The sequence below is a fragment of the Hippoglossus stenolepis genome, chromosome 13 (assembly GCF_022539355.2).
Source record: "Hippoglossus stenolepis isolate QCI-W04-F060 chromosome 13, HSTE1.2, whole genome shotgun sequence".
In the NCBI taxonomy this organism is placed as follows: domain Eukaryota; kingdom Metazoa; phylum Chordata; class Actinopteri; order Pleuronectiformes; family Pleuronectidae; genus Hippoglossus; species Hippoglossus stenolepis.
This window is the reverse complement of record NC_061495.1, coordinates 10312872-10337335: the sequence shown is the minus strand read 5'-3', so window position 1 is coordinate 10337335 and position 24464 is coordinate 10312872. Positions and strand designations below refer to the sequence as shown.

Genomic DNA, 24464 nt, shown 5'->3' with positions numbered 1-24464 from the left:
ACCACCAACACTGGTCTGCAGGTACAGTATGTGCGCTTTTAAGAGGTCTTCCACTGGCCATCTCCCAAGATGAAATTCAATGGGATGAGTCAGGGATGCACCTAATTGCTATTGATTGCAATGTGCTGCATAAAATTGCTTCCCTTTTCTTGTCCACGGTGGGAGGTGGGAGAAGGCAATTAGCAGCGTGGACAAGATAGAAGCCCGGACTGACTCGTAATGAAATGGAATGGAGGAATGAACCTGTGAGTAATGCCCTTGAACTGGCTGAGCATTACAAAAAACACATTAAACCCTGGTGTTTTCTCTCTGAGAACTGTGGGCCAGGAAAAACATTGTACCGTTTTACTTATTCAGAAATGTTCTGTTCATGGTAACGATGAACTTAAGGGTTTTTTTGTGTCCCAGGTCAGCTGTAAAGTTTGCACATGGCTGAAGAGATTTGCTCAGCAGTATCCTCTTAAGTATCAAATGAATTTCACCTTGCATCCCGGTCATACATTTAGGTGACAGTAACTGCGGTGCTTTTCAAAGTGAAGAAATTAGCCTTTTGTAATTGTGTGCATTGATCATAGACTGTATATAAAGATGGATGACGCAAAAATCTCCTGCACATTTTGAGCCAGAGTCTGTGCAGTAGTGATCGTGGTGTGGAGCCGTAGTATCCAGGTCCCGTCTATACACACACTCGACCAATCACGAGTCAGTCTTAGCTCTCAATCATGACGTTTTTATAGCATCAAATTATAAATTGAAACCAAACTTGCTGAGATTTAAGCATGTGAACATACACCAGTGAGATAAGAACTACTTAAATTGACAGAAACCGTCTTTGAGAAACATTTATATGATGTGTACTTCGACTTACTTTCACTTTTAGGCGGTATAATTACCTATACTGCAGCCAGCCACCAGGTGGCGATCAAGACACTTTGGCTTCACTCTTTTGTGAGCAGTCATGCTAATCTTTCTATACAGTCCATGGTTTGGATCTAGAAGCATCAGCATAATCCACAGTGAGGACAAACAATGAAGAAAAAAAAAAAAAACAACACTCTCTTTTTCCGAATCACAACTTCTTTTTAGGTCTATTTAACAAAATAGTTTTTGTCTCCATGAATAATACACATTTCATATATCTTATGTTTTTTTGTTTTTTTTTACTCCACCTCAGATTTCAGAATACACATTATACGTTTGAAGATATTTACATATGAACAACATGGGGAGCACCAGGGGTTGTTGACCGTTTCAAATTTGGACCTTTTGTCTCTTGTACAGTTCAGGGTGACCCTGTGTGAGCGTGTATTCATATACAATCAAAGATGCTTTTGATTTACAAACATAAATTTCAAATCTGTAATAGAAACTATATTGTAAGACATATGAGTTCCACACGAACAGACCCTTGGTGCCCCCACAATTTAATACAATTGATTGTAGAATAACAGTGTTTCTCTCTTCCTATTCCAGATAGAACTCTGTGTTGTTCAGGCACACTTTTATGTAACAGTTTTGTTGCTGAAAAAACATAACAGGAGGGGAAACCACAATCTTTCATTAGTCTCCAGCTACAGTAAGTCGGTGTCTCGTGGAAAGAGTGAGTGGTTCATCTTGACAAAATGCCCATGTACAAGCCTGCGGTGGAAATGATGCAAGGACACGTGGGGTCATTTGAAAAGACACTCGCAGACAAACAAATACTCAAGTTTCTTGGCAGAAAGTGAACAAAGACAGAGTTTACTGCTCATTTGTCCTTGAAACAGTGCAGCTTCACATATTTGCAAGGAGAAATGGACGATGTGTTTTTTAAAAAAAATACAGCTTCCTCTTCCTGGCGACAGACAATAGGCCTCTACTGTATGTTAATCTACATCCACACTGATCTTCTTTAGTTCTCAATGAGAGAAGTAAAAGTATTTTTCCGATGGCCTCACTTTTTTCTCTCCTACCTTCACATCTAGTTGATAAAAGCTGCTTGTAAAATTGAGCTGAGCAGCCATAGCTGTTACAGTGTCGCACTTTAGCTGTATCAGATCAAGTTTACAGTACAATGTCACAGGGATCAAGTTGCCCGTGTACCCGGATTTGTGATTTTTTGCTGTTTCTCAATTGACTTTTATCTCAACAATGTGTCTTTTTAAAGCCATCGGTGAACTGGAATCTGTATTTTTTTAGCTGCGACTGAACATTCCTCGTCCTTTATACTCTGCTGGCTGTTACTGGAATGTCAAAGGGTCAAATAAAGAGTAGTTTTGGTGAAGATGTAGCTGTAAACCATCACGGAGGATTCAAACAAAGCAGCGTTTAAAGAAGTCTGTCCGTGCAGCATGAAGCCAAAGGCCATGCTTCGGGAATGTCTATCAGCAGAAGCAGCGGTAAAACAGCGATGGTGGCAGAGATGCCTCAACCTTGTCAACTGACGAACTCATTTCAGTCGTCCACTCAGTTAAGTAATTCCAATACTTTTTTGGGGGGGGATTCATGTAACGGCTGAATAATTCTGTGGCATTTCAAGTAATTAAGATAAATGAGGCACCTTTTATTCATCCTAAAATGTCTGGAGCTTTGGGGCCGTGATTGATAAACCATACATGTCAGTTTTGTTTTATGCGTCTGCAGACCTCAAGCAGATAGATGAGGCCTGTCTCTGCCCACTGAAAGACACTAAATCACTGTAGCTTAATGATGACAATGACTCCGGCTCCACTGTTGCACCTAAGACTGGACTCCACCCACATCCTTTCACTTCTAATTCCTCCACCACCCATGTGCTGCAGTTAAAAGACCACGCAGCTGACTTCGCAGGCTTTGAGATTCTTCCCAAAATTAGTTTTTACTGCCTTTTAAGGTAATATAGCTCTTTGCTCGTCAGCCCTTTATCCCTGTGTTCATTCCTGTCTCATTACACAGCGCAGGGAGCTGCTATTAAGCAGCCCATCCATCAGCGCCCAGAAATGGGGTCTAAAAGGTTAACAGGAAGGGATTTTCTGGAAATGGAATAAACCCTCGTGATGAATGGAACGAGCTTTCTGGATTTCACCTTTGAATTAATGACTATTATTTATCATCTCAAAAACGAAAATGTTTTGGGCGCTGGTTGGGTGCTTTTTCTTTCTGACTGGACCCCTTGAGGGCCGCTGTGGTCTGGGGGAAAATATCAAAACAATATATTAACTAAGCCCCGGCCACAGTGGATTAGCTTTTCTATTCTGTATCGGGGCGTAACTACAAATTTATTAGGTAATCTATAGCAGTGGGTTAATGTAACCGATTTGTTTCTTAACAAGCCTTGTAGGTTTAAGTGCCTCACTGGGTGCAGAGCAACACACTGTGTCTGTTAGACCGTGGATGAATTGGGTGCTTGTGTACGCTCACACGGTCTATGTGCATGTGAACACTCCTTAAAAGCATTTAGACAAATGCAGATTCCCTCCTTTTGTCTGCCGGTTTCGCGTCGAGTGCTACCCAGCATGCAGGCTGCGGCAGCGCCAAAGCACCCAGCTGGATGATTTATCGCAGAATACTCCGTGATTAAGGGAAATTAAAGCAGGCTGCTCTCGGCTCGCTAATTGCTTTGATAACAAGTTCAAGTAGTTAGTTAGTGGGGATATTTTGGAGGATATGGACCTCTGAGAGAAAACAATAACGACAATTAAGCCGGAAGGGGCTGCCCAAAGTTGTTTTTCCATACTTGCTGGTTACTATCTTTTCTGTTCTTCAGCTGACTTTTCAATATCAATGTACCCTGCCTGTGCTGCAACAATAGAGACAGGACTCAAAACGGTGGTGCGATGATCGATAAAGTCACTGTGTTGGGGGCTTTACAAGTGGTTTATAAAAGTGAGAGTAGCATCGTCCAAGTCTTAAAGGTGACTTTCCCGCCATAGGGATAAAACATCATGGAGATAAACGTGTTTGTGTGATGTGCATTTTGTAAACAAGCTCTTAGAGTGAAATTGTGAAACTCAAAAACACACCTTTGCAGTGCTTTCAAACCTCGTGTGAACCCTCCAAAAAACAAGCGCTGTTAAGTGTGCTTACGGTTTGTTTTTTCCTGCTGTTGCAATTTGACAACACCTGCGTGACAGACAGACAAGCAGATGACATACACACTGGAATCAACATTGAGCAATTCAACATTGCCATCAGTTAGGAAAGAGTCCCGGGAGCGTAGAAACGTTTTGTGTGTGTTGTGAGAGCAGCAAGTCAAGCGAGTCAACTTCTTGAAAATATATAGGACGATTAAAACTGGAGGGTGGAAGCGGCCACGAGACAAGTTCCGTCTTTTTTCTCGGTGGCTAGATTTGTTATTCGTGAAGCTTTGTGAGTGCGTCTCCTCGATACTATGCTGTCTCAGGTAACATAGGAATTGTGCTCCTGCCCTGTCAATCATACAAAATGGTGCAGTAGTAGGCAGGGCCTTGCCTGAGCTTTTCCACCATCCCCGGCGGAGTCTCTCTATGACAACGACTGGCCGTTGAGGCACTCCCGCCGCCAGCACTGTGCAGGCTTCCACCAGTCTCCGTTGTGGCAGCGACAGATGGTGCAGTCGTCCACCTTTACCTCAATTCCGGCTGGGATGATCGTGGTTCCAGCAAAGCAATTTGCACCTGCCGCATGGGAGGGAGAGAGAGAGAGACAGAAAAGAGGGAATGAGAAAGACAAGAAATGGATGTGACTCTCCTGAGAGCTTCTCTTTTCGGAGGGGTGGTGGAGTGATGCAGAGAGCTGCGGGGAGTTTGGGGAGTCAGAGCAGACGTACAGATCTTTTCACGGGCATGCACCGATGGGCTTGTTTTTGCAACACTAAAGCGCTTTTGTTAGTCTCCCCTTCTCCCTCGACATAGAGCGCTTTGCATCCTAATGCACCACGAGCAGAGAAGCCTGCCAGGCGCTGGCTTGGCAGTACAGAGAGGCTGGAGTACAGAGAGAGGGAGGGAGGGAGGGAGGGAGGGAGGGAGAGAAAGCTGCTTTGAGAGGCAGCAGGGAGGATGGTGTTAATCACTTCAGTCTGTATGAAAGGGCCACAGAACTCCTTAGCCATTCCTTCCAGTTCCTTTCTCCCCACTCACTGTACTGGCTTCCAAAACAATAAAAACAGATGAAATATGACATCTGATTTACCCCTCAAAATACTCCACCTTCCTGTTGATCAGATGCCTTAAATTCTGAAATGTGTTTCATTGTGTACCACTGGCACACCTCATACCCGCGTGTTTGGTAAATCTCAGCAGATCGAGAGACGCATTTGCCTGCATGGGTAGATTTAAGGATCTGTACTCGAGGAAGCCCAACAAATGCTGTTACCTTTGAGAGGGACTTGTGTATCTTGTTCCTCTGCCTCCTTAGACACAAGAGCCAGGAGGTGCCAGGAATTCGCCCCAGTTTTAATCATTTAAATGAAGCAATCAGCGGCTCAATTGGTGTGACGGTGACTTTGGATTGCTCTCAGTAGTCTGCTCCCGCAATCCCTGCCAGATTCAAGACTCCTCTACGAGTACTCATAAAAAACTCATATGTCTCATAACTCTTGAAGACACAGTAGCTTTCACGGCTAATATTCATCGACATCTTAGTGGCCCAGTGAATTTGATTTAGTGGGAGCTAACTTAATGCTAGCAATGTAAATGTGAGGCAGCGTGGTTAGTCGACCTGAGGAGCCCAGAATGCAGTTGGGGACACGGGGACTCAACCTCTCCACTTGGACACTATGCCTGTCTTTTTGATTGAAGACATTTTTACATGTCACAGTTGGTGAGGCAAGGGTGCAGTTAATAAAATGAAAGTGATGATGACTGAATTCCATTTAGCTGTTTCAGGTATATTGTATATGCTGGTTCACTGACACTAAACTAAAATGCCACCATTACCATTTCCTTTCCTTGCTAAGCCATCAAAAATGTTCCGCTGTGAAACTGGCCTGTTAATGTTTTGGCGACTGAAAAAACACAGAACTAATGCTGCTTTCAGACATGTACTGAACTCTGGACAATTTTTTGGCGGGGCTGTATGTAAGAGCGCAAATGAGTTGCTTTGCCCATTCTTAGGAGTTCTTCCTGAGAATGTCCTTCTGAGCCCTGTGAGACTGCAGCAAGAAAATTCCCAGCGAGCAAATGGGCGTGTTGATGATGTTTCTAACACACAAAGGACGCAAAACTGAAATTAAGCATAAATTTCAATGATACTGAAGATGTCACCTTGGAGAGACGATGAGATTCGAGAGCTTTTGGTGATAACAGCCTAATGCCGGTGATGTGTTGTAAACAAAGACGTGTGATTTTTACTGTTATACATTATGTCCTGCCTTTTGAATGCTCAACCCAAATACTGAGGAAATTTACTTGTTGTTGTGAATGTGTCTGACCCAGACAATGTCCTGCTGCGTTCTTCTTTAGTGAACGGCAAATGCTGGAGAATCTCCGGATCAAATTATCTGGACCTTTTCTTAGAGTTCATGTCTGAAAACGGCTTAAGGTTCGGTGAACATTATTGTTATTTACTGAGTAAGCACACCAAGTCAAAGTATGAGATGGGGCTGACCTTCTTTTACAATATATAACCACTATAACTACTTTTATTCAACCTAATCAAGTGTTTCAATATCCTAAATATTGGCTAAAAGGTTTGGCAATAACTCCCAATATTGCCAGAATGAAAAGAAGGTGCAGGAGGCTGTAATTATCAATGTGATTCTGGCAAAACAAGCTGCTGGCTATCTAGCATCTCCATCCTTTGCCTCGGCCTGGATTAGCCCCATGCTTTTTTCTGACCTGATAAAAAAACCTTTTGATCCGAGCTTAGAGGAGACATTGAGAGCGATCTGAACTCTCATTGATCTGCCTTTGAACAGCTGGCACAGGTTACAGGACACACTCTGCAGAGGTTGATGAGGGTACACTGTGACTGCTGCTGCTGCTACCAAGTGTGATTGTTTGTTGCCAAGATAGATTCCGAGCCACAAGGACAACACTTTCAGCTCCCTGTCACCACTCAGGGGAAACACGGTGACCTGTCCGAGCAAAGTGATCAATTCACGGCCAATAGAAGTTATTGAAGACGGGGGGGGACTGTTTGTCCTGTGTCGAAACTGCCTCAGCACATACTCCCCCCTAACGACAGATGGATGAGTGAATGCGTATCGGGGAAAATTAAAGTCTATTTGGCGCAAATACAATTGCTGCCTGAAGGTAAGAAAATCTTTTCACCTGCCAAAAACCTGCAATTACCCAAACCTACAGCTTGTCCACAGAATATGTCAATTTGAAAATGTTACCAGGCTGTAACTATATTGTACTTTCACTCGATGACAGGTCTGTCACAATAATCACGGTGACAGCACTCAGAGGTGGCAGATCTATAAATGGTTCTGTCCTGTGGAGACACCGCCCGTTTCCAGAGCGCTAGTTTTTATCCTTTTCATCATGAGAACTGGATGATTACGTGTATCCCCTGATGCATTTACAGTATTTAAGTCGCAGCGTTGGTTAGAGCTGAATCAGTTGGATTCATTGAACGTGAAGCTCGGAGATAAAGCAATCCTATTCACTCCACTGTGCTGCCTTCTGCTCTCTGTGACTGTTCTCAGGGAGAAACTCCAAGAAGCAGACCGACTAAGCTCCATGCGTATGTTGGTAAGCTCTGACAAAGAAGGAAGCCACTCGGGTGATTCGCAATTTAAATCAGATTTCTACCAGGATACATTTATTTTAAAAGGTTTTTTTTTAGATGATGAAATGATCTTGAATGAATGACCTGTCTTTGCCCCATTTTTAATCAACATACACATTTTAACAACTCATAAAATCCTAATGTTAGAAACATTCCCCCCTAACATATCAGTCCTTGGGAAATTCAGATTTTTGTTTTGACATGTAAACATCCCACAGGCGTCTTGTTTAACCATCTCAGAATGAGTGGGTTCAGTCGGACCTTTCACCTGCGCTGGAATGGTGCAGATGCAGTGTGGAGATACTACAGCTGCCCTTCCCACTCAATAGAGTTTGTCTGCAGATGCAAAGAGAAGCATCGCGCGTGTGACACCCAGTGACCCGGCAGACATACACTCATTTATACAGAGCGTGCTTCTTGGCCTCTGGAATTAGAACGTCAAATGCAACTTTATCAAATCCGAATCTCGAAAACGCACATTTGGGTTTTTTGGAAAAATGCTTCTCAACCATAAGAAGGTGTAACAAGAAAACACTTAACTAGAAATACCATTGATAATTTCGTGAACTAATCATTATCTCTCGACAATTCAATTTTTTTTTTTTTGAAATAAAACAAAATGTGTCCTGGCTTGTAGTAGTTCTCATGTCAAGAAAAAAATGAATCCCATCAATGTGTTGACCAGAGCTCTGAGAATTCTTAATATTTTACCAGATTCCTCACTGAATATCGGAGATAAACTCTGGATTTTACTGACTATATTTATTCTTTTTAACTGACTGGATTACTCTTCATCTTGCTGGACCTGATTCTGACAATTTAAGCTGTAACAATCAGTGCTTTGCAAACTTCTCCCAGTAGAATGTTGCCCACTCAAAAAAGTTACATTGAGCAAGAACAGGAATTTGGGGTGAGGAGTGGGAGTGAAAGCAGCACCATTCTCCCTATTCCAAGTCAGTGTATCATCGTAAAGCTGCTATTTTAAGTTTTAAAATAACTTTGAATTCGTCCAATATTTGGTTTATGACCCACATCAGCCTCGGGTTTTCTCTGTGCTCAGTAGGAATTGACAAACATTGGACTTAAATCCAATCTGGCAGAATTGCTGGCCTGGCTGGAGATGCCTTTAAAATTAGGAAAATTCTTCTGGGAAAATTAAAAACCTCATGTTCTGAATGAAAAGATATCTAGTCAATAGTGTGTGGTGGCAAACTCCTGCTAACTGTGGTTATCGGCCTTTCTTGTTATCCTTCCCTGGTGGGAAGTCGTATTCAGTGCACAAAGCATATTGGCATTTTCAAAGCGTTGTGCTAGTTTCACATGATTATTGGAGCCCGATGCTTGCAGCAGGTGAGGTAAAAGACAAATGTCTGACTGTCTCCCACTGATTGCATATCTAACCAGAGCCCATAAGTAAATGTCTTCCTTTCGCAGTCCCCCTGAAAAAAATTGACCTAAAGAGCATTCCTTCATCGTCCTCTCCACAAAGGCCTCAGCCATCCACCCCCATAGAGACTTATCTGGCTGCCAGAGCCTGACCGGGCGCCCTTAGGGAGCCTAGAGACGGCAGGCCTACCCTGAAATGCCAAGGGTGTCACTGTGTCCTGTCAGCCTGGATTAGCTCTCTCCTAGCAGCTTATGCAGCAGCCTTGTTAGTGTGGGTGTTTGTGTTTGCGTGTGTGTATTGAAATAAAGAAAGCAAAGGGGATGAAAAGGAAATGAGAGGAAGTGTGAAAAAAAACAAACCTCAAGTAGGTTGTGGTGAAACGCCTCAAATTTCCTAAATTTCTAAATTCCTCTCTTCAACCGTTGCCAAAATAAATAGAAACATATTTCACCCATTTTTCTTTTTGTTGCCTTCTTTGAAAAGGGGGGTACTCGTTCAGTTAACAGTTTCTCCATTTTTAATGTGGCACAGCATTATTATGAGAAGACTGAAGGCAGTAAAAAGGGTATTTAATCACAAATCTACATCTTGGTACATGTATATTAGGTTCTCATTAAGTTCAAGAAAACTATTTTTAGTTCTTCTCAGGTCTTTAATTATCTGAAATTTAGGTGTGAGTGTAAAAAAATGACAAAATGTGACTCTTAGTCTGTATTTTCCTCACAGCTGCATTTAGCTGTTGATCATCCCGGCCAGGATCGCATTGCAGACTAACGGTTACTGTACTTTCCTCATAAAGCTCCATGTGTCCCTTAGGATCGGTGCTGACGTCTCCCCCTCCGCCTTGTAAATAGCCAATGAACCATTGGAATCCCATAATTCTAGTTTAGTGATTGGCTGTGTGTGACAAGGGCACCAGGGCACTGGGAGATAAAAGGCCCTCTGAGGACCCATTAGTCCCTCCTACCATGCCTTTAATCAATGGGCTAATGTTTGCTCTGCTTACTGTGTCATTTATAATTAAAACTAGTACTGCTCATTAGTGTACAACGGGCCCAAGGTAATAATTTTAATTCATAAAACATCAATTACATCCTCATCCTCTAAAGGCGCGGCCATCAAATGGCGATAGCCCAGATAAACTCGCCATCATCGGTTTAATGAAAGTTTAATGACTTCTGCGGAATGTGCGTTGAATTCCAGAGGAGGTGAAGAGTGTTTACCGTTTTTACAGATGGGGCAGCATTGCTCCGGCTCGTACACGGGGTTGACGCACTCTGGGACGGCGCAGTCCGACACCACGCAGTGCACCTCGTTATTTGGTTCGCAGCGGCACCATTCGCAGGGTGACGGCTGTGGGCAGAGGGGGCAAGAAAAACAGCGGTGCCAGGTTAGACGGTTCAGAGTGAAATGCTCCACAGGACTTAGCCTACTAGTGGACAGTTGCAGAAACTGCCTGCTAATATATGCATATATTTGCTGACTTTTTTCAAATTAAGAATAATTCTATTATTTGGACCTCCCACTGTTTTAACAAGCAAAGAAACAAGTTAATGAATTATTCACACAGCCAACAAACAGAGCCTGTAGCTGACTTTGAATAAAATGACTAGGAATAACTATTAGGGAGTCTAGAAAGTGGTCTTCGTGATATTTAGTATTTTGCTGTGTTCTGCTGCGTTCTGCCTCAGGCATTGGTTCAGAGGCTTATCCTACCACCTCTGCAACATGTAAATCAGTGCAATGCAGCTCTCCTCGCTGCTGCTGCTGCCTCTTTTCTTTACTCTATCGTCACAAACTCTTCTGACCGGAAAATGAACCCAAATGCAATTACACGGAGTGGAAAAATACAAACCGTTTCCACGTCTCGAAAGGTCACCTGCTCATCATAATAGATTTTCTTTCTGCTCATCACAGTTAACAGTCTTTTTTGGGGGCCTCTCTATGCGGAGTCCAGTCTATCAGCGACCCGGTTCCAAACTAACCTCAGAGGGTTCAAATATTCCATCATCAAATATTGATTTTATTTTTTATTTTATTTTATTTTATAAGATAGGTCAATTTATGTGAAGCACACCAACTGCAACCAACACATTTCAGCTGAGTCATAATAAATATAATGAGTCGACCATTTGAAAGGTTGCAAAAGTCAATATTCAATGCATATCATTATCATATTTATATTCTATACTTTATTTTATGTTTTGTGAGCAAGTCAGTGACTTGACTAATGTGCAGTACAGTAAAGGTTACATTTTTATTTATATTTTTAGAAGCATAGTTTGGCATTTTGTGAAATACAGTGAGAAGATTAACTCCCCGTGTGTGTAGCTGTTGCTTTTACACTTGTAAACTGTTTTGAGTGAAATAAAAAGGGCTTTAAATGTGCTGTTGGGCAGATTTTGTTCCTCGTGGATGGAGCTGTCTGTTACCTCATGCATCATCTAGTCTTTACGCTAAGCTAAGCTAACCAGCTGCAGGCTACAGCTACAAATACACCATACACATTTGAAAGCTGTTTTAAAAGCAAGAAAGCAAGTAATCCTTTCCCCCCCAAAATGAAGAGCTATTCCTCTAATCGCTAGTTATTGCACTTTGATTGAGTGATTCTGTTTTCCTCATTATGCCATCAACTGTCCCAAATGCACATCTGAACAAGTTTACCATATTTTTCCATTCGCGAGTGACAAGCTGAGTTAAAGTTAAAAACAACAACAACCCAGTTACTGCTCATGATCCGGTTGTTTGTAGAGATTAGTGAAAGAACTATGGTGACACCGGATGCTTTAATGTGACTATTCAACCAGTTTGGGCAGGAATTCATCAAGTGGCACAAAAAGGGAAAGTCGGAATTTAAATATTAGAATTTATATTAGAATTTATGGCAGTCTGGATGCACTGCAACCATATTAATGGGTAAACATGAGTGCATGACCTATTTTGTGATTGTGACCACACTTCCTGCAGCATGAGATCTCCAAAAGCTCCTGTGAGAACCAGGTCAGGGAAAACGATTCCATTTTCTTTCCTTGTGCTAGAAATGTTTAGAACATTAACTGTTTGATAGATGCCCTTAATCTGATATGCCAGACAACTGTCCAGTGGCATAAGGATTTTTTTAGAAAGGTCAACAAGAAGTTATCAGCGTATTTTGTTAAAGAGCAGGCCCCTTACAAGGAAATGAATCCGTGCAGGAAGAGCGAGCGCGTCTGGGACTTGTTTCTGCTCTGATATATAAAAAGCTATGTTGTGTGCGCTCCCCGCTTTTAAAGATTCACACTCTCAGTGATGTTAATGAAGATAGATTCCCTCTGCTTTTTCACCGTCTGCTGCATATTTTTCCGAGTTTTCTGAAGTAAAAACCCATCTCAAGGCTTTTCCTCCCCCGTTCCATGATGCACTTAAAGGCTTTTAAGAAACACCCATATAGATGACATCTGAGCCTCCATAAATGAACCCTCCTCACATTAGAAATTCCTGTCAGAAGTTCCTCTCATATCTTACCCCACTCAAATAGGTGACACCAGGCTGCTGACGTAAACTAGAGGAATATGTATCAAACGCCCCTGCAATTCTCCACCCTCCTGTCAATTTGAGGGGCTCATTCAGAACTGTAGCGATTAAACATAAAGTTTAGGTCTCATACATATGGAAGATGGACTATGTTTTATTAAACGTACAGGGTTAGAGGGCTGGCTAGGTGGGACTCTGTCAGTGGTGGAGCATAAGGGGCTCTGTCTGACACGATTGGACTAGTCTTATCCCTTTTATGATTGTCCAAGTATTTCTTGAAGAGATATTTGTCTTGGTCCCAGGACCAGTGATAACCTGCAGAGAAAACTCAGCTTTACATATGTTAAGTGAAAATGAGGGACCCTAACCTTTGGAAACAAACTGCATGGTATAAATGTCACCTCAGACACAAACAGCAGCAGAAACTCAGTTAATTTATAAAGGTTATCAATATTTTTCATGAGGGAATTGATGCCCTGTCCACCACACGGATATTTAGCAAAATGGCCGTTCCCTTCCTAAGTGCAGATATGAAATGCAGTTTCTTTGTATCAATGTGTACGTGTAAACTGGAGTGTTTGGGAAACAATGACATCAAAGCTTTCTGTGTGCCTGCACCTTCTTGCATTGTGTGAGGAGCATGCACCAGAACACTGGAGGCTATATCCCGGTTTCTCTACGTTTGTTTTTTTCACTGCTACGTCTAATTACAAGTTTGCAGCTAAATTTAGCATCACTGCAACACATTACCAGCATTCAAAGGCGTCTGCCTCGCTTAATTTTATTTGGACTGCAGGGTTCTTCTCTGGTATTTGACGGATTGTTGATATATAGACTATATCGCCGCCTACTGGCCAGACATGCTTGTTTGAGCGCTTGCAGTTGTGTTTGTCTTCTTGCCTGGATGAAGATCTTTTGTAAAACCAAGGTTGTGTGGAGATTTATTTATTTATTTTAATGAAGAGAAAAATATCTGTAAATAAAATATCCGCAGTGTAGACAGGGCCTCAAGCAACAGTGTTTTATGCAGTAATGAGATGCACACGCTTATATGGAGGCTCCAACTCAATCAGTGTATTTACATGCAAACCAGCGAGATAAATGCGGAAATCCCCAAATCTGTGTTTGGCCTCGTAAACATGATATCCAAACCTGGATAAACGCCTCTTTCTGACGGAAAATCCGAGCTGGAGCTCTGCAACAGTAACTTCGATACCAGGACAGCTCATCCACCCTCAACTCATCTTATTTAGTTGTTTTTCAGTGAAACACGAAAATATGATGATGAGCTAAATTGAAAGGGAAAATCTAGCACGGACGTCTGAATGCAGAGGGGGAATTGCCTGGCTCGTCCTTTATTGCTGCTGATAAGATAAAGAAACTGAAACCTGAATGCGGTAGAGTCCTGGCAGACAGAAACCTAAAAAAAATGGACTCGTTCTTAGATGTTGAAAGAGCTCAGTATGTAGAGAAACGAGAGAGGCTGGATGTGGAGGAGTTTGACGGACCTGCACTGACGCAGACAGTCAGAACTCTGCATAATCTTAAGGTACAAATAAGTGTTTCTCTGTGTTTATGTTAAATCCACAGTATAATCAGGACACAACTTAAAACCAGGGAAATCTCCCCGGTAGCATCATTCCAACATTTAACAAAAAAGCGAGAAACGTGCATCCAGTGTTTCCTGAAAGCTGCTTTTTCTTGGAATAAAAGCAACAGGCCAACAACTTGTTCCTTTTCTTAACCGAGCCCGTAGTCACCAGTAGATGTTAGTGGCAGCAGGACGATTAGTTAAGTGGATGGTAAAGATCCAGCTAACACCAAGTCTGAATCATATTTGATCGACTGCCAAAAGTGCAGCGGGGAAATTAGTCTAACACATAAAAATGGGGACAATTAGACACAGTTAGTTTGGCACAGACACCGTTTCGCTTCTCCCCCATAAGGCATATTACTATCTTTATAAGATAGAGAGGGAGATGATTAAAAATTATACAGACGTCTTTAAAGTGCAACATTGGTGAGGCATGACGTCGGCTAAACCTTCCACTTGTTTTTCTTAGCTTGGTCTCAAATAGAATAAATGGTGAATAAATTGGATTTAAACTCCACATAAGAGTTTTTACACGTTTTGTTTGAGTCGATTGCAGTTGATACTTAAAATAAACGTGAGGGAGAAACGACAAAAACACAACCTCCGTTTTTTGTTGTTTCTGTCTCACATTTATTTTTCGTTATTGCAGGATTGACAAGAAACGGCGGCAGCTGGTTTCTCGAACAAGCTGAATGCAATATTGAGAGAGATCCGGCTGTGTTTCTTGATCCCACTGCTACCACTTCATCCAGGTGGCTTCTACATACGAGGGGACTGGCTACGAGAGAACAGTGGCGTTTATTCACATCACACGCTGGCCTTTAAAAGTAGAGCACATCCAAATCTGAGGTGGCATTTCTCTGTAGGTTAATCTGCCGCCGCGCCCGGTGAAGCAGGTAGAAGCTCGCCGCTGCACACGCCTCCTACAGAAGTATGTTAAAAATGTCAATGTGAAAAAGAAAAGTACTCCGTGTTCTTATGCGACATAGCCGCAACGTGTTCGGCGGCGGCGCCCGGTGCTTTCAGCGCGTCCCTTTGTGTGAGTTCTGCTGTGAAGAGGATCAGTCCAGACTCAAAAGAAAATGGAGCAGCAGCATTGAATTTGGACGTGCCGCCAGATGTTTTGGTGAAGGGAAAAATCTCCTGTTGCCCCCCCCTCCCCTCCCATCTTATCGGCGTGGCTTTCACAGTGAACCGGCTGTCGTGCCTTTCATTCCCACCCTGAGACTAATGGGAGACGGGGCAGGGAAGCAATGAATAGTCAAATAACCTTCAGCTGGGGCAAATGGTAATGTGAAAAATACTGGGGGGCTGGACAACAGGGTCACAGGAAACGCACCCATGCGGATAATAGGAGTGACGGGAATGGATTGACAGTCAAGCTGCATGCTGCTGTTCAAGTCAAGACAGTATTTTAACGGCGGGCAGGGAATTCAGAGAGAGAGGGGGTGAGACTGAGAGGATCTGGATACTGAAGACACCGATGATGTTTATACAGGGGAATTGTAAGTTCACATTGTCTGCACGTTGTTTCTTATAATTAGGACGCCGGACGCTTTTGCTTAACTGAAAAGAAGAAATCGATTTCTAGCAATCATTGCTGTCATACTGTACATGTCAGCGCTGAAGTGCAGAGGCACTAATTACTGCTGTGTGCGATGTGGAGGCTGTGTGTGCACGTGCATGCTGCTTTAAATCGATTACTGTGATTGTCTGCACGTGGGCTTCCATCACACATTCCTATAACTAAGGTACGCTAAGTGTGCTAAGGTGCTGAGGTACGTAAGCTCTGCACAGACTTCTCTTGTATTGAGCTGACAATAAAAAATTACTAAAAACAGAAAATACAAAAAAACTGCATTTTCTCTCATTTGTATATTACAAATGCTTTGAGGTAAAAGGCAAAAAAAAAAATCTCTGAATATCCCTCCTCCTTTAACTGCACTGCATTTGGATAGATTAGTACCAGGGATTTAAAGGAAGGATACATAGGAATAAAGTATTAAGGCCACCTGTTTTAGCAGTGACTTGCAAATTATTCATTTAACATTAGTTACTTCCAAACTGGGAAAGAGAATCTGATGGCTGAAATCTGTATGTACCTTTAACCCCCTTCCCCACACCCCCCACTCTCAACTCTGTATCCCTTCCCGAGGGGGGATCGCAGGAAGCACGGACGGGATTGTTCACATTTGAGTTCACATCCCAGCCCTCGCCTGACGATCTGGGATCTGAACTCACCCTATAGCTCCTGGTTCTTGATTGCAGCTGCGCTGAGGCCAGAGGCACACCGGCTGCCGTGCTGGGTGGGATGGTGCCTTCCTCATCTGATGGGGAACCCTGTCGGTGAAACACCTACTAAGGTTGAGTGGCATGACTCTCTGACAGGGCAACAAAACAAAATTATAGAAAATACACCCGCTGGCAGTGAAGCCGCACCTGCAAAATCTACATTAGACACTGTGGATGAATTGGTCCTGCACAGGTTAGATCCAACAAATGATGAGCTGACATTGCACTGCAGTCAGCTGCTTTACATTTAAGGCCCATTACCACTTGAATGAGGGTGACGTCTACTCTGCTGACATTGGACTTCGTGAGTGACCTATTGCATGATGGGATTTTCAGCAAAATTAATTAAATGCTACATCAATTCACCCTTTTGACTTGGAGCCCCCCCCCCCCGCCAGCATCCCAGACGCTCTCCCCTCACCGCATCTCTTTTGTTATCTTCATTCAAGATGCTGTGTCTCTGCGCTTCTTCTCCATCAGATGCTACTGAAGCTAAATGCAAACGTGCGCACAAAGCGCCTTGATTACAGCCAATGAAATGCCAATGAGGCCCACACCAAAGGTTAACCTGTCGGCGTCTCTAAACAGGGGTCTGTATCACAGCCTTTGATTTCCTTGGAAGACTGCGGGGTTCCAAGGCTTTCATGTCCTCGCCGAAGAGGCTCAACCTCCACACTGGATATGGACGAAGTCATTAGAGCTACTCGTGCGGCCTTAGATGGCGGAGGGTGATCATCCTGCACCAAAGATTCCCTCTGTCCTTATTTCTGTCATGACACCATGATAATCAGTACGAGCAAATGAATCTTTCTTTTTTTCCCCTTAAGTAAGAAGAAATGTCCTTCCCTCTCCAGGGCCTGTTCAAGGTTCGAGGCTGAGGTGCACTATTGATGGACTTGATCTTGCACTAGCTGCATGGTGTATGCACACACAGCAGAACTTACACAATCTGTGGCCCTGCATCTCAATGCAGGACTGAGTTTGATGCTGTTTAACATGCAACTGCACCAATCAGGACAGATTCATTGTGTGGGTGTTAAATACGCTGATCCCACATAACACAAACAGTACTTCACATTCATGCTAATGTACCAAATAAATAATGTCAGGCTGCAGCTAACAATTCTTTTTCGTAATCTATTTTTTGAATAAATAAAATTAGTATTCATGCAAATCAAAGAAAGCAGCTATATCTGACTGTTTGGAACCAGTTCTGCCTGATTAATGTCAAATGATTAATTGCATATCTAAACTGTTGGTTCACTTTTGTGTTAATTGACTAACCAGTTAATTAAGTAATTGGTTCAGCACGGGTATAATTGCCTCTAGAGGCTTAATCATTGTTAACGTTAAAAAAAACTAAATGGTGCAACTCTCCATCTAACTGAATGTATGGAGGCACTCTATGGTTCTTTTGTTTTTCAAACTGAATTCTCATTTCCACAGATAAACTGTAGCAGACTGGTTAATAATGATCTTTGCCTGCATGTTATTTGGCTTAACTCCCTGTGCAGCCCCCTGCCTGCTTCACTTTACCCCAGTGACCTGACGTGCTAACATTCACAGGTGTGACATGTTTGAGCATCTCCCGACAGAAGGCCTCGCCGTGAACACTCATTATTCAAACAGAACAAACGTACTATTAAATTACATGAAATTCTGACATTCGCTGTTTCCTCACACTGACGACTAACTTAATCACGCTGTGGTGCACTTGGGATGTTTCAACCCAAAATGAAATGTATTCATGCCAGTCAGGACTGCAGTGAGAGCTTCAGGTTGTTGTGTTTATGAGTGTGTGATGACAGTTTGTCTGGATTACAGTCAGATAAGGATGTAGTTTGTTTAATAAGTTTGTAAACAGGCAGCATCTCCCTTCAGCGGAGGCAGCCCAGGTTCATGATCCCCTTCCTTTATAATTTTAAATATTCATAATGATCAACTCAAAAGCTGCACTAATCCATATTTTTGGGGAATAATGGTTCAAGTCACTTATTATAGCCTTGTAGCTCCATAGAGTATTGTAGCATCTTTCAGACAATTCTTTTGATTTTACAATTAGCTACAAGAAGCTACATGTTTGAGCCAGTTGACTTACTGTCTGTCAAATGGCTCCCTGTCATTGAACCTCATCAGCAGCAGCGTATAGAGAAAACTATTTTAAAACCAAGTGTACACTGCCTGTAAAGTTAGTGAATAGCTGGGGATCATAGTAGAGCATTTCAGGTTGGTGGAGACCAAACACGGAGCCAAAAGGAGAGTGAATATTGGACTTCACCCTCATAAACAGCTAAAAACAAGACTCCAAACGAGTGCTAATGTTGCTCTGATTGCTGGATGTCTAAAGAGGGAACTATTTGCTAACGCATTTGCCATAATGACTTTGTAAGGTGACAATATGTCAGTGTTGAGTTTACAGCTTGTTCCACTTGCAGTGCTTTCAGTCAGAATATAAAATTCCAATGTTTTAATAGCTCAGACGAAGAGTTACTGAAAAAGAAATAATGTGCTCACAGGCTCATTGTTTGGGGTTTTGAACAATGTTAAAACAATTAACAGTTAATTGCTACTTAATTGAATATGTTGGTTTTATGGGAACGTTTTGCAAAATTTGATGAGACAATTCTAGGCAGAATAAAAAAAATAGCTGTGGGCATTTGCGAATGATGGCTTTTCAGAATAACGTTGTGTATCGGTTTAATTTGTTTCTTAATTAGTTTTATCCAGTGTTGGGCAGTAACCAGTGATGTGCAATGAATCAGCTACTGACCTTGCTGTTATTCTTGGGGAATCTTTTGAAAGGTTAGATTCACATGTACTTTTTGTTCCATCTCTACTTAAAAACAGCGACCAACAGTTGCTGCTTCCCTCATTGTCATCTGAGCGGCTATTTGGTTAGAACAACAACGAAGCACACTGCTGTTCACTGACATATAAACATAAATATTATTGGAAGAACCCGTCGCTCACAAAGCTGCCACTGGTATTTGTTTTCAATTTTTTACACCACAACACTGGTGGATAAAAACACTGGTGTTTGTCTCTAAAGATTGTCTCCCCACAGTGATCTGTTTCTGAATGCATCTGAGGTAATAGTCCCTGCTGTCTGTTGTTTTGTATGAGCAACAGGGTTGTGTTGTTTTCACCTTATAACAACTCGTGGCTGGTGGCTTGTTTCTCTCAGCAAACACCGGACTCACTTGATGTTCAGGTGTCTAATATCTGACCTTATGTCATAACAAGTAATTGTAAGATGCAGAGCATAGATACATTCAGTCGTGTATCTTAAACTAAAATGATATAATATAATTAAGTTTGTCATTGTATTTTTATGCATTTGGGTAACACAGCTACAAAACTACTCCTAACCAGTTACTGATGCGCTTGCACAGATGCGAACACTGTAAACCGCAGAGCTATACCGTTGTTTAGACCACATCATGTCATTTTATATTTCAATCTCTTACAGCCCCAATCCACTCGTGGGGAATTTGAATGAGGTTCCCTCACGGGCAGCAGCAGTTTAAACACAGACTGTAGTTATCATGCTTGTAGTGTCATTTTTAATCAGGCAGTAGTGTCAGGCTCCGTAACAGCCGCCGAGACACTGGTCTGATGTGTAGGAACAGTGCAGGAGACACGGGGGGGGGGGGACCGGATCTGCAGCAATGATTCAGTGTCCACACCTTAGGTCCAGTGTGTAAGATTTAGGTGAAAGGGATCTATTGGCAGAAATTGAATACAAAATAATCCTAGAGATGTTTTCACTGGTGTGTGTCATCCAAATTGTACGAATTGTTGTTTTCTTTACCCTAGAATGGACCTTTTATATTTAAATACTTTATATTTACATCAAGAGTGGGTCCTCTCTACGGAGGCTGCCATGTTTTTTAACGTAGCCCAAATGGAACAAACTAAACACCTTTTGAGTTTTTATGACAACTGAAGGCTACCACAGGTTCTCTGTCATGTTTGGAAGGGGAGGGAGACGTGAGGGGTATTCAGCTGCAACATGCAGCTTCACCACTAGATGTCACTGAATCTTACACACTGAACCTTTAAAGCATTTAAACACTGTTGTATTTTGGTTTGGTTCAGTTGTGCTTGGGGAATGATCGGTTGATGGTGTTGAGTGTTGAGGGGGGTGTTTACTCTGGGACGCAGCCATCTTTTTACGGCCTTGGCTAATAAACACATTTTCATGATGTTTTTGCTGTAGAATGCCAAGAACCAATATGAACTCACACCAACATCCTCCCCACTGCTGGTCAATGCTACTGCAGAGCTCTTTGCAATTGTTGAACTGCACTTCACAAACAGGAGGGAAGGCAGTGAATGTGTTTGATTGACTTCAATATGTTAACCTTTAAGACATATTGGGATGCACATATTCATCTGCGTCACTGGACAGGACTCATATTCAACATGATTGAATATGAACAGACAAACTAAGATGGCTGCTGCCGTGGCATCCAGACTTTAATCAGACTGATTCATTGTTTGTGACTGACTCAATCCACCTGGCAAAATTAAACCAGCTCATTAGCGTCAGATAAACTGCAAATGCGAGTTCAAATGATCTGAACAATTTTATCACCACTGCATCATAAAACATTATAAATGCTCCTGTGAGACAGTTCATATTGGAAACGTTGATGGCACAAATGCAGTTTACCATGACTTGTGTTTTTCTAAGTTCAAACTCAACCAGTTGCTTTAAAGGGATAGTTCACCCCAAAATGAAAATTAACACATTATCTACTCACCACTATGCCAATGGAGGGGTGGACGAAGTGTTTGAGTCATTTACACAATGTTTTTAGCCTAAATGTCCTCGGATATCCTCGTCTGGAGTCTCGTTTGCATGTGGATATTAAGGCTAAAGCCATGGTGTAAATGAGGTCGTTTTGAGTCAAATTTGAATGTCGGGCCTTACGCACACTTGGATGACACCACAGGAGCAGTATGGAGGCATGTTAGGTTTTTTTCTGTATGTTTTTTTACGTTTGAAGAAGTGCTCACCATTTACTTCAATTGTATTGGATTTGGCTGTAACACTGTTTACCCCTGAAACTCTAAAAGTGTTATATAGACTCAAACACTTCACCCACCCCTCCAGCGGCATAGTGGTGAGTAGATAATGAGTGGATTTTCATTTTTGGGTGAACTATCCCTTTAATGGACAAACGTAGATTATTAAACAAATCATAGATCAAGTCGGAATTTACCTTGAATTCCTCCAGGATCTTGTACGTTTTCCCCCGGTACTCGCAAAAGTTTTTAACCTCCTTGCACTCGGGGCAGCAGCCATTGTGCTCCACTTTGGTGCACTTGGGGTGCAGTTTGGGGCACTCGGGCTGGTCGCACACGGGGCCGTCCTCCGTGCACACGCACGGACAGTTCGAGTGTCCCGGGTAGAAGCGCTCCGCGAGTTTGTAGACGAAGCCACTGTCGTCCACGCATCCTTTCCCCCGGTAATCGTCGAAGACCATGTTGTCGCCGTTGGTCCGCTCCACCTCGTCCGCGGTGTAATCCTCGGGGTTCCCCACCGAGGCCGGAGACGCGGCTCCCAGGGCCAGCAGGAGGACGAGGGCGGACGGGAGGAGAGGGCCCATCCTTCGCCGCGGCATCGGTATCCACATTCAGCTAAGACGGTGTGGATGTCATCCCTAAGCTCCGGGTATCCTCTCCGTGTCCGTCCTGCGACCCGTCATCGTCATCAGCATCATCACCGGAGGAAACGTGCTGCAGTGGGAAAGAATGAGAGGAGATGTGATGGACGGTGGTTCTGCTGCTCACTAACTATTACACCTCACCTTCCCAGTACTTTCCCCTCTTTGCTTTTGCCCATATGTTATTTACTGCTTCCTATACTGCTGCAGGCAAGGAGACAAATGGGAATGCAGCTCGTTCAACAGGCTCATGTCTATACTCTTGAAAGAAAATGAATCATTTTTAACACAACAAACACGAGTGAGTAAGTGTGTGTGTGTGTGTGTGTGTGTGTGTGTTTGGGTGCTCCGAATGATCACCTTCCTGCAAAGTCTCAGCAATAGCAACACATGCAAATGTTAAATCATCCATTATCTGATGGTTGGGGGGGTGGAGTGCATATTAATATTCACAGTGTTCTTCCCCACATGCATTCAAACCAAATCAGCTTTGCACAATTTCAAACTCAGAGACAACAGGTCGCTTTAAGTCCGCATCAGATTCCGTCCATGGCAGCAATTATAAAAACAACCACTGCTTTAACAGTAACCTGCGTTTTACTAAATCAGCCACGTTGCATGCAAATGGCTCGAATCTCTGTTAAATGCGCAATGATTTCACCCAAAATGCGTTACCCCCTTTTGAAACAAAAATCCAGTCAGTTAAATAGTCCTGCACGGGGATAAATACGTCCACATATTTGGTCTCTAAGTGCTGCATTCGTGTATTGACACATCAGCTGAAATACCTGTGACGGGTGTAAATCAAGCGACAGGACAAACTCACCGCGTTGAAATTGCTTGATATCCACTCAGTGCGAAGCCTCACAGCCCTGCACACACAGGGCTACGGAGCAGATTACAGACAGACGCCGGGCTTTTTGGAAAACTTCACTTTATCCACAGGGTAAATTCACCACGGGCTCCACAAGAAGATAGAAAAAAAGGCTGCTATAATCCTCCCCCCCTCCTTCGGTCGTGGTGGTGGGTTTTTAAAAGCAATTAAACACCAGCTCTTTGGAGATACGGTTCCCCCCTCTGCTGCGCAAAGAAAACGGTATCCGTGTAAAAGTGGCTCTGCTTCATGATTATCCTCATCGGACTCACCTTTTTTCTTTTTTTTTTGGAGACAATCTCACAGTTCACGTCCAGAGGCAGAAACACACATGGTGGAAAAAAAGAAAAGCTGCAAGGGGAAAATAAAATCCTCCAGCGTTCCCTGAGAAATCCGGAGTCAATTCAGTATTTCCCCCAACGACTGCAGGTGAATGTTAGTCAGTGTTGGTGCGCATAGCGCGTGTAGCCAATACATCCAGCGGTTGCATGAGAAGGAAGAGCCTAGAAACGAATAACAATCCCGACGGGTAGAAGTTGAGGAGAATAAAATGTTAAACCATCGCAGGCACCGGAGACGAGGAGGGGGGAGGTTCGGTCGGAATCGTCGTCAGCAGGGCGAGACTGAGGAGGGAGCGCTCTGACTTTCAGCACCTTGGAGAGCGACTGTCTCCTGCGTCCTGCGCTGAGCTCAGCAGCGCGCCCCTCCTCCTCCTCCTCCTCCTCCTCCTCCTCCTCCATCCTCCTCCTCCCCTCACTCACTCACAGACAAAACAATGCTCACATCCCACCACCCGAGGACAACTATGCCCACTGCATTTCTGCAACTGCTCCTGCGAGAGTTAAAGGCCAAAAGCACAATAAAAGTCGAGGAATGGAGGAGCAGCTAGAAAAGTGGAGAGGTAGGTTTAGGTCAGGTCTGTCAGATGTGTGTGCTGTGGTGAGTGCCCCCCCCCCCTGTAAACTGGTGCGTGCATGTCCGTGCAATCGTCCCTCCGTGCACGTGTGTCTGCGTGCGTGCCTGCCAGGGTGTCTTCACATGACCTGCAGCAGGATTCCACTGAGTCACCCATTAATTGCAGCACAGTTTACAAGAAAGCCCATTTGTATTCTGCAGAGCAATGCAAGCGCGGCGGGGTCTGACTCTCTCCTCTCAGTCCCCACAACACAACAGGAAAATGCAGCTTGGCTTTGCAGAGCGGCATCATGCTTTGTTTTACAGATGGTAGCCCGCAGGGGCCACTGCCTGACTATGTGTTCAGTGTGAGCACAGATGAATGAGTGGGAGTCAAAAGACCTTTCACTTAATTAGCTATTCTCATGAGGGATCATACACATCGTATCAACTGCAACCTTATGGCCTGTCTTGTTCATATATAACTATGCGTTCATGGCCTTGATATGTGGAATGATTATAACCTGCTTCTTTTTTTTTTTTACAAGAGCTCCTCCACTCGAAACA

General features: G+C 43.2%; 1 protein-coding gene across 2 annotated transcripts; it reads right to left on the bottom strand.

Moving 5' to 3' along the window:
* Nucleotides 1-709: 709 nt before the first annotated feature.
* Nucleotides 710-23692, bottom strand: vwc2l (von Willebrand factor C domain containing 2 like). Of its 2 annotated transcripts, XM_035173774.2 has the most exons (5): nt 22956-23692; nt 21686-22202; nt 16407-16520; nt 10282-10411; nt 710-4613 (listed from the first exon to the last, which is right to left on the bottom strand). In XM_035173774.2, the coding sequence occupies exons 2-5, from the start codon at nt 22097-22099 to the stop codon at nt 4462-4464; spliced, it is 810 nt and encodes a 269-aa protein (XP_035029665.1). In that variant the 5' UTR covers nt 22100-22202; nt 22956-23692; the 3' UTR covers nt 710-4461. The 2 variants fall into 2 exon arrangements, with proteins under 2 accessions (XP_035029665.1, XP_035029667.1); XM_035173776.2 differs by lacking the exon at nt 16407-16520.
* Between the last annotated feature and the right edge of the window lie 772 nt (nt 23693-24464).

Bases quoted from the DNA above. Each gene is read 5' to 3' on its own strand.
- vwc2l (XM_035173774.2), bottom strand. From the start codon at position 22,099: ATGTGGATACCGATGCCGCGGCGAAGGATGGGCCCTCTCCTCCCGTCC. The intron at 10,412-16,406 runs GTGAGTTCAGAT...CTCTGCCCACAG, and splicing joins CAAGAACCAGGAGCTATAGG to CCGTCACCCTGCGAATGGTG. The intron at 4,614-10,281 runs GTAAACACTCTT...CCCATGCGGCAG, and splicing joins CTGCCCCATCTGTAAAAACG to GTGCAAATTGCTTTGCTGGA.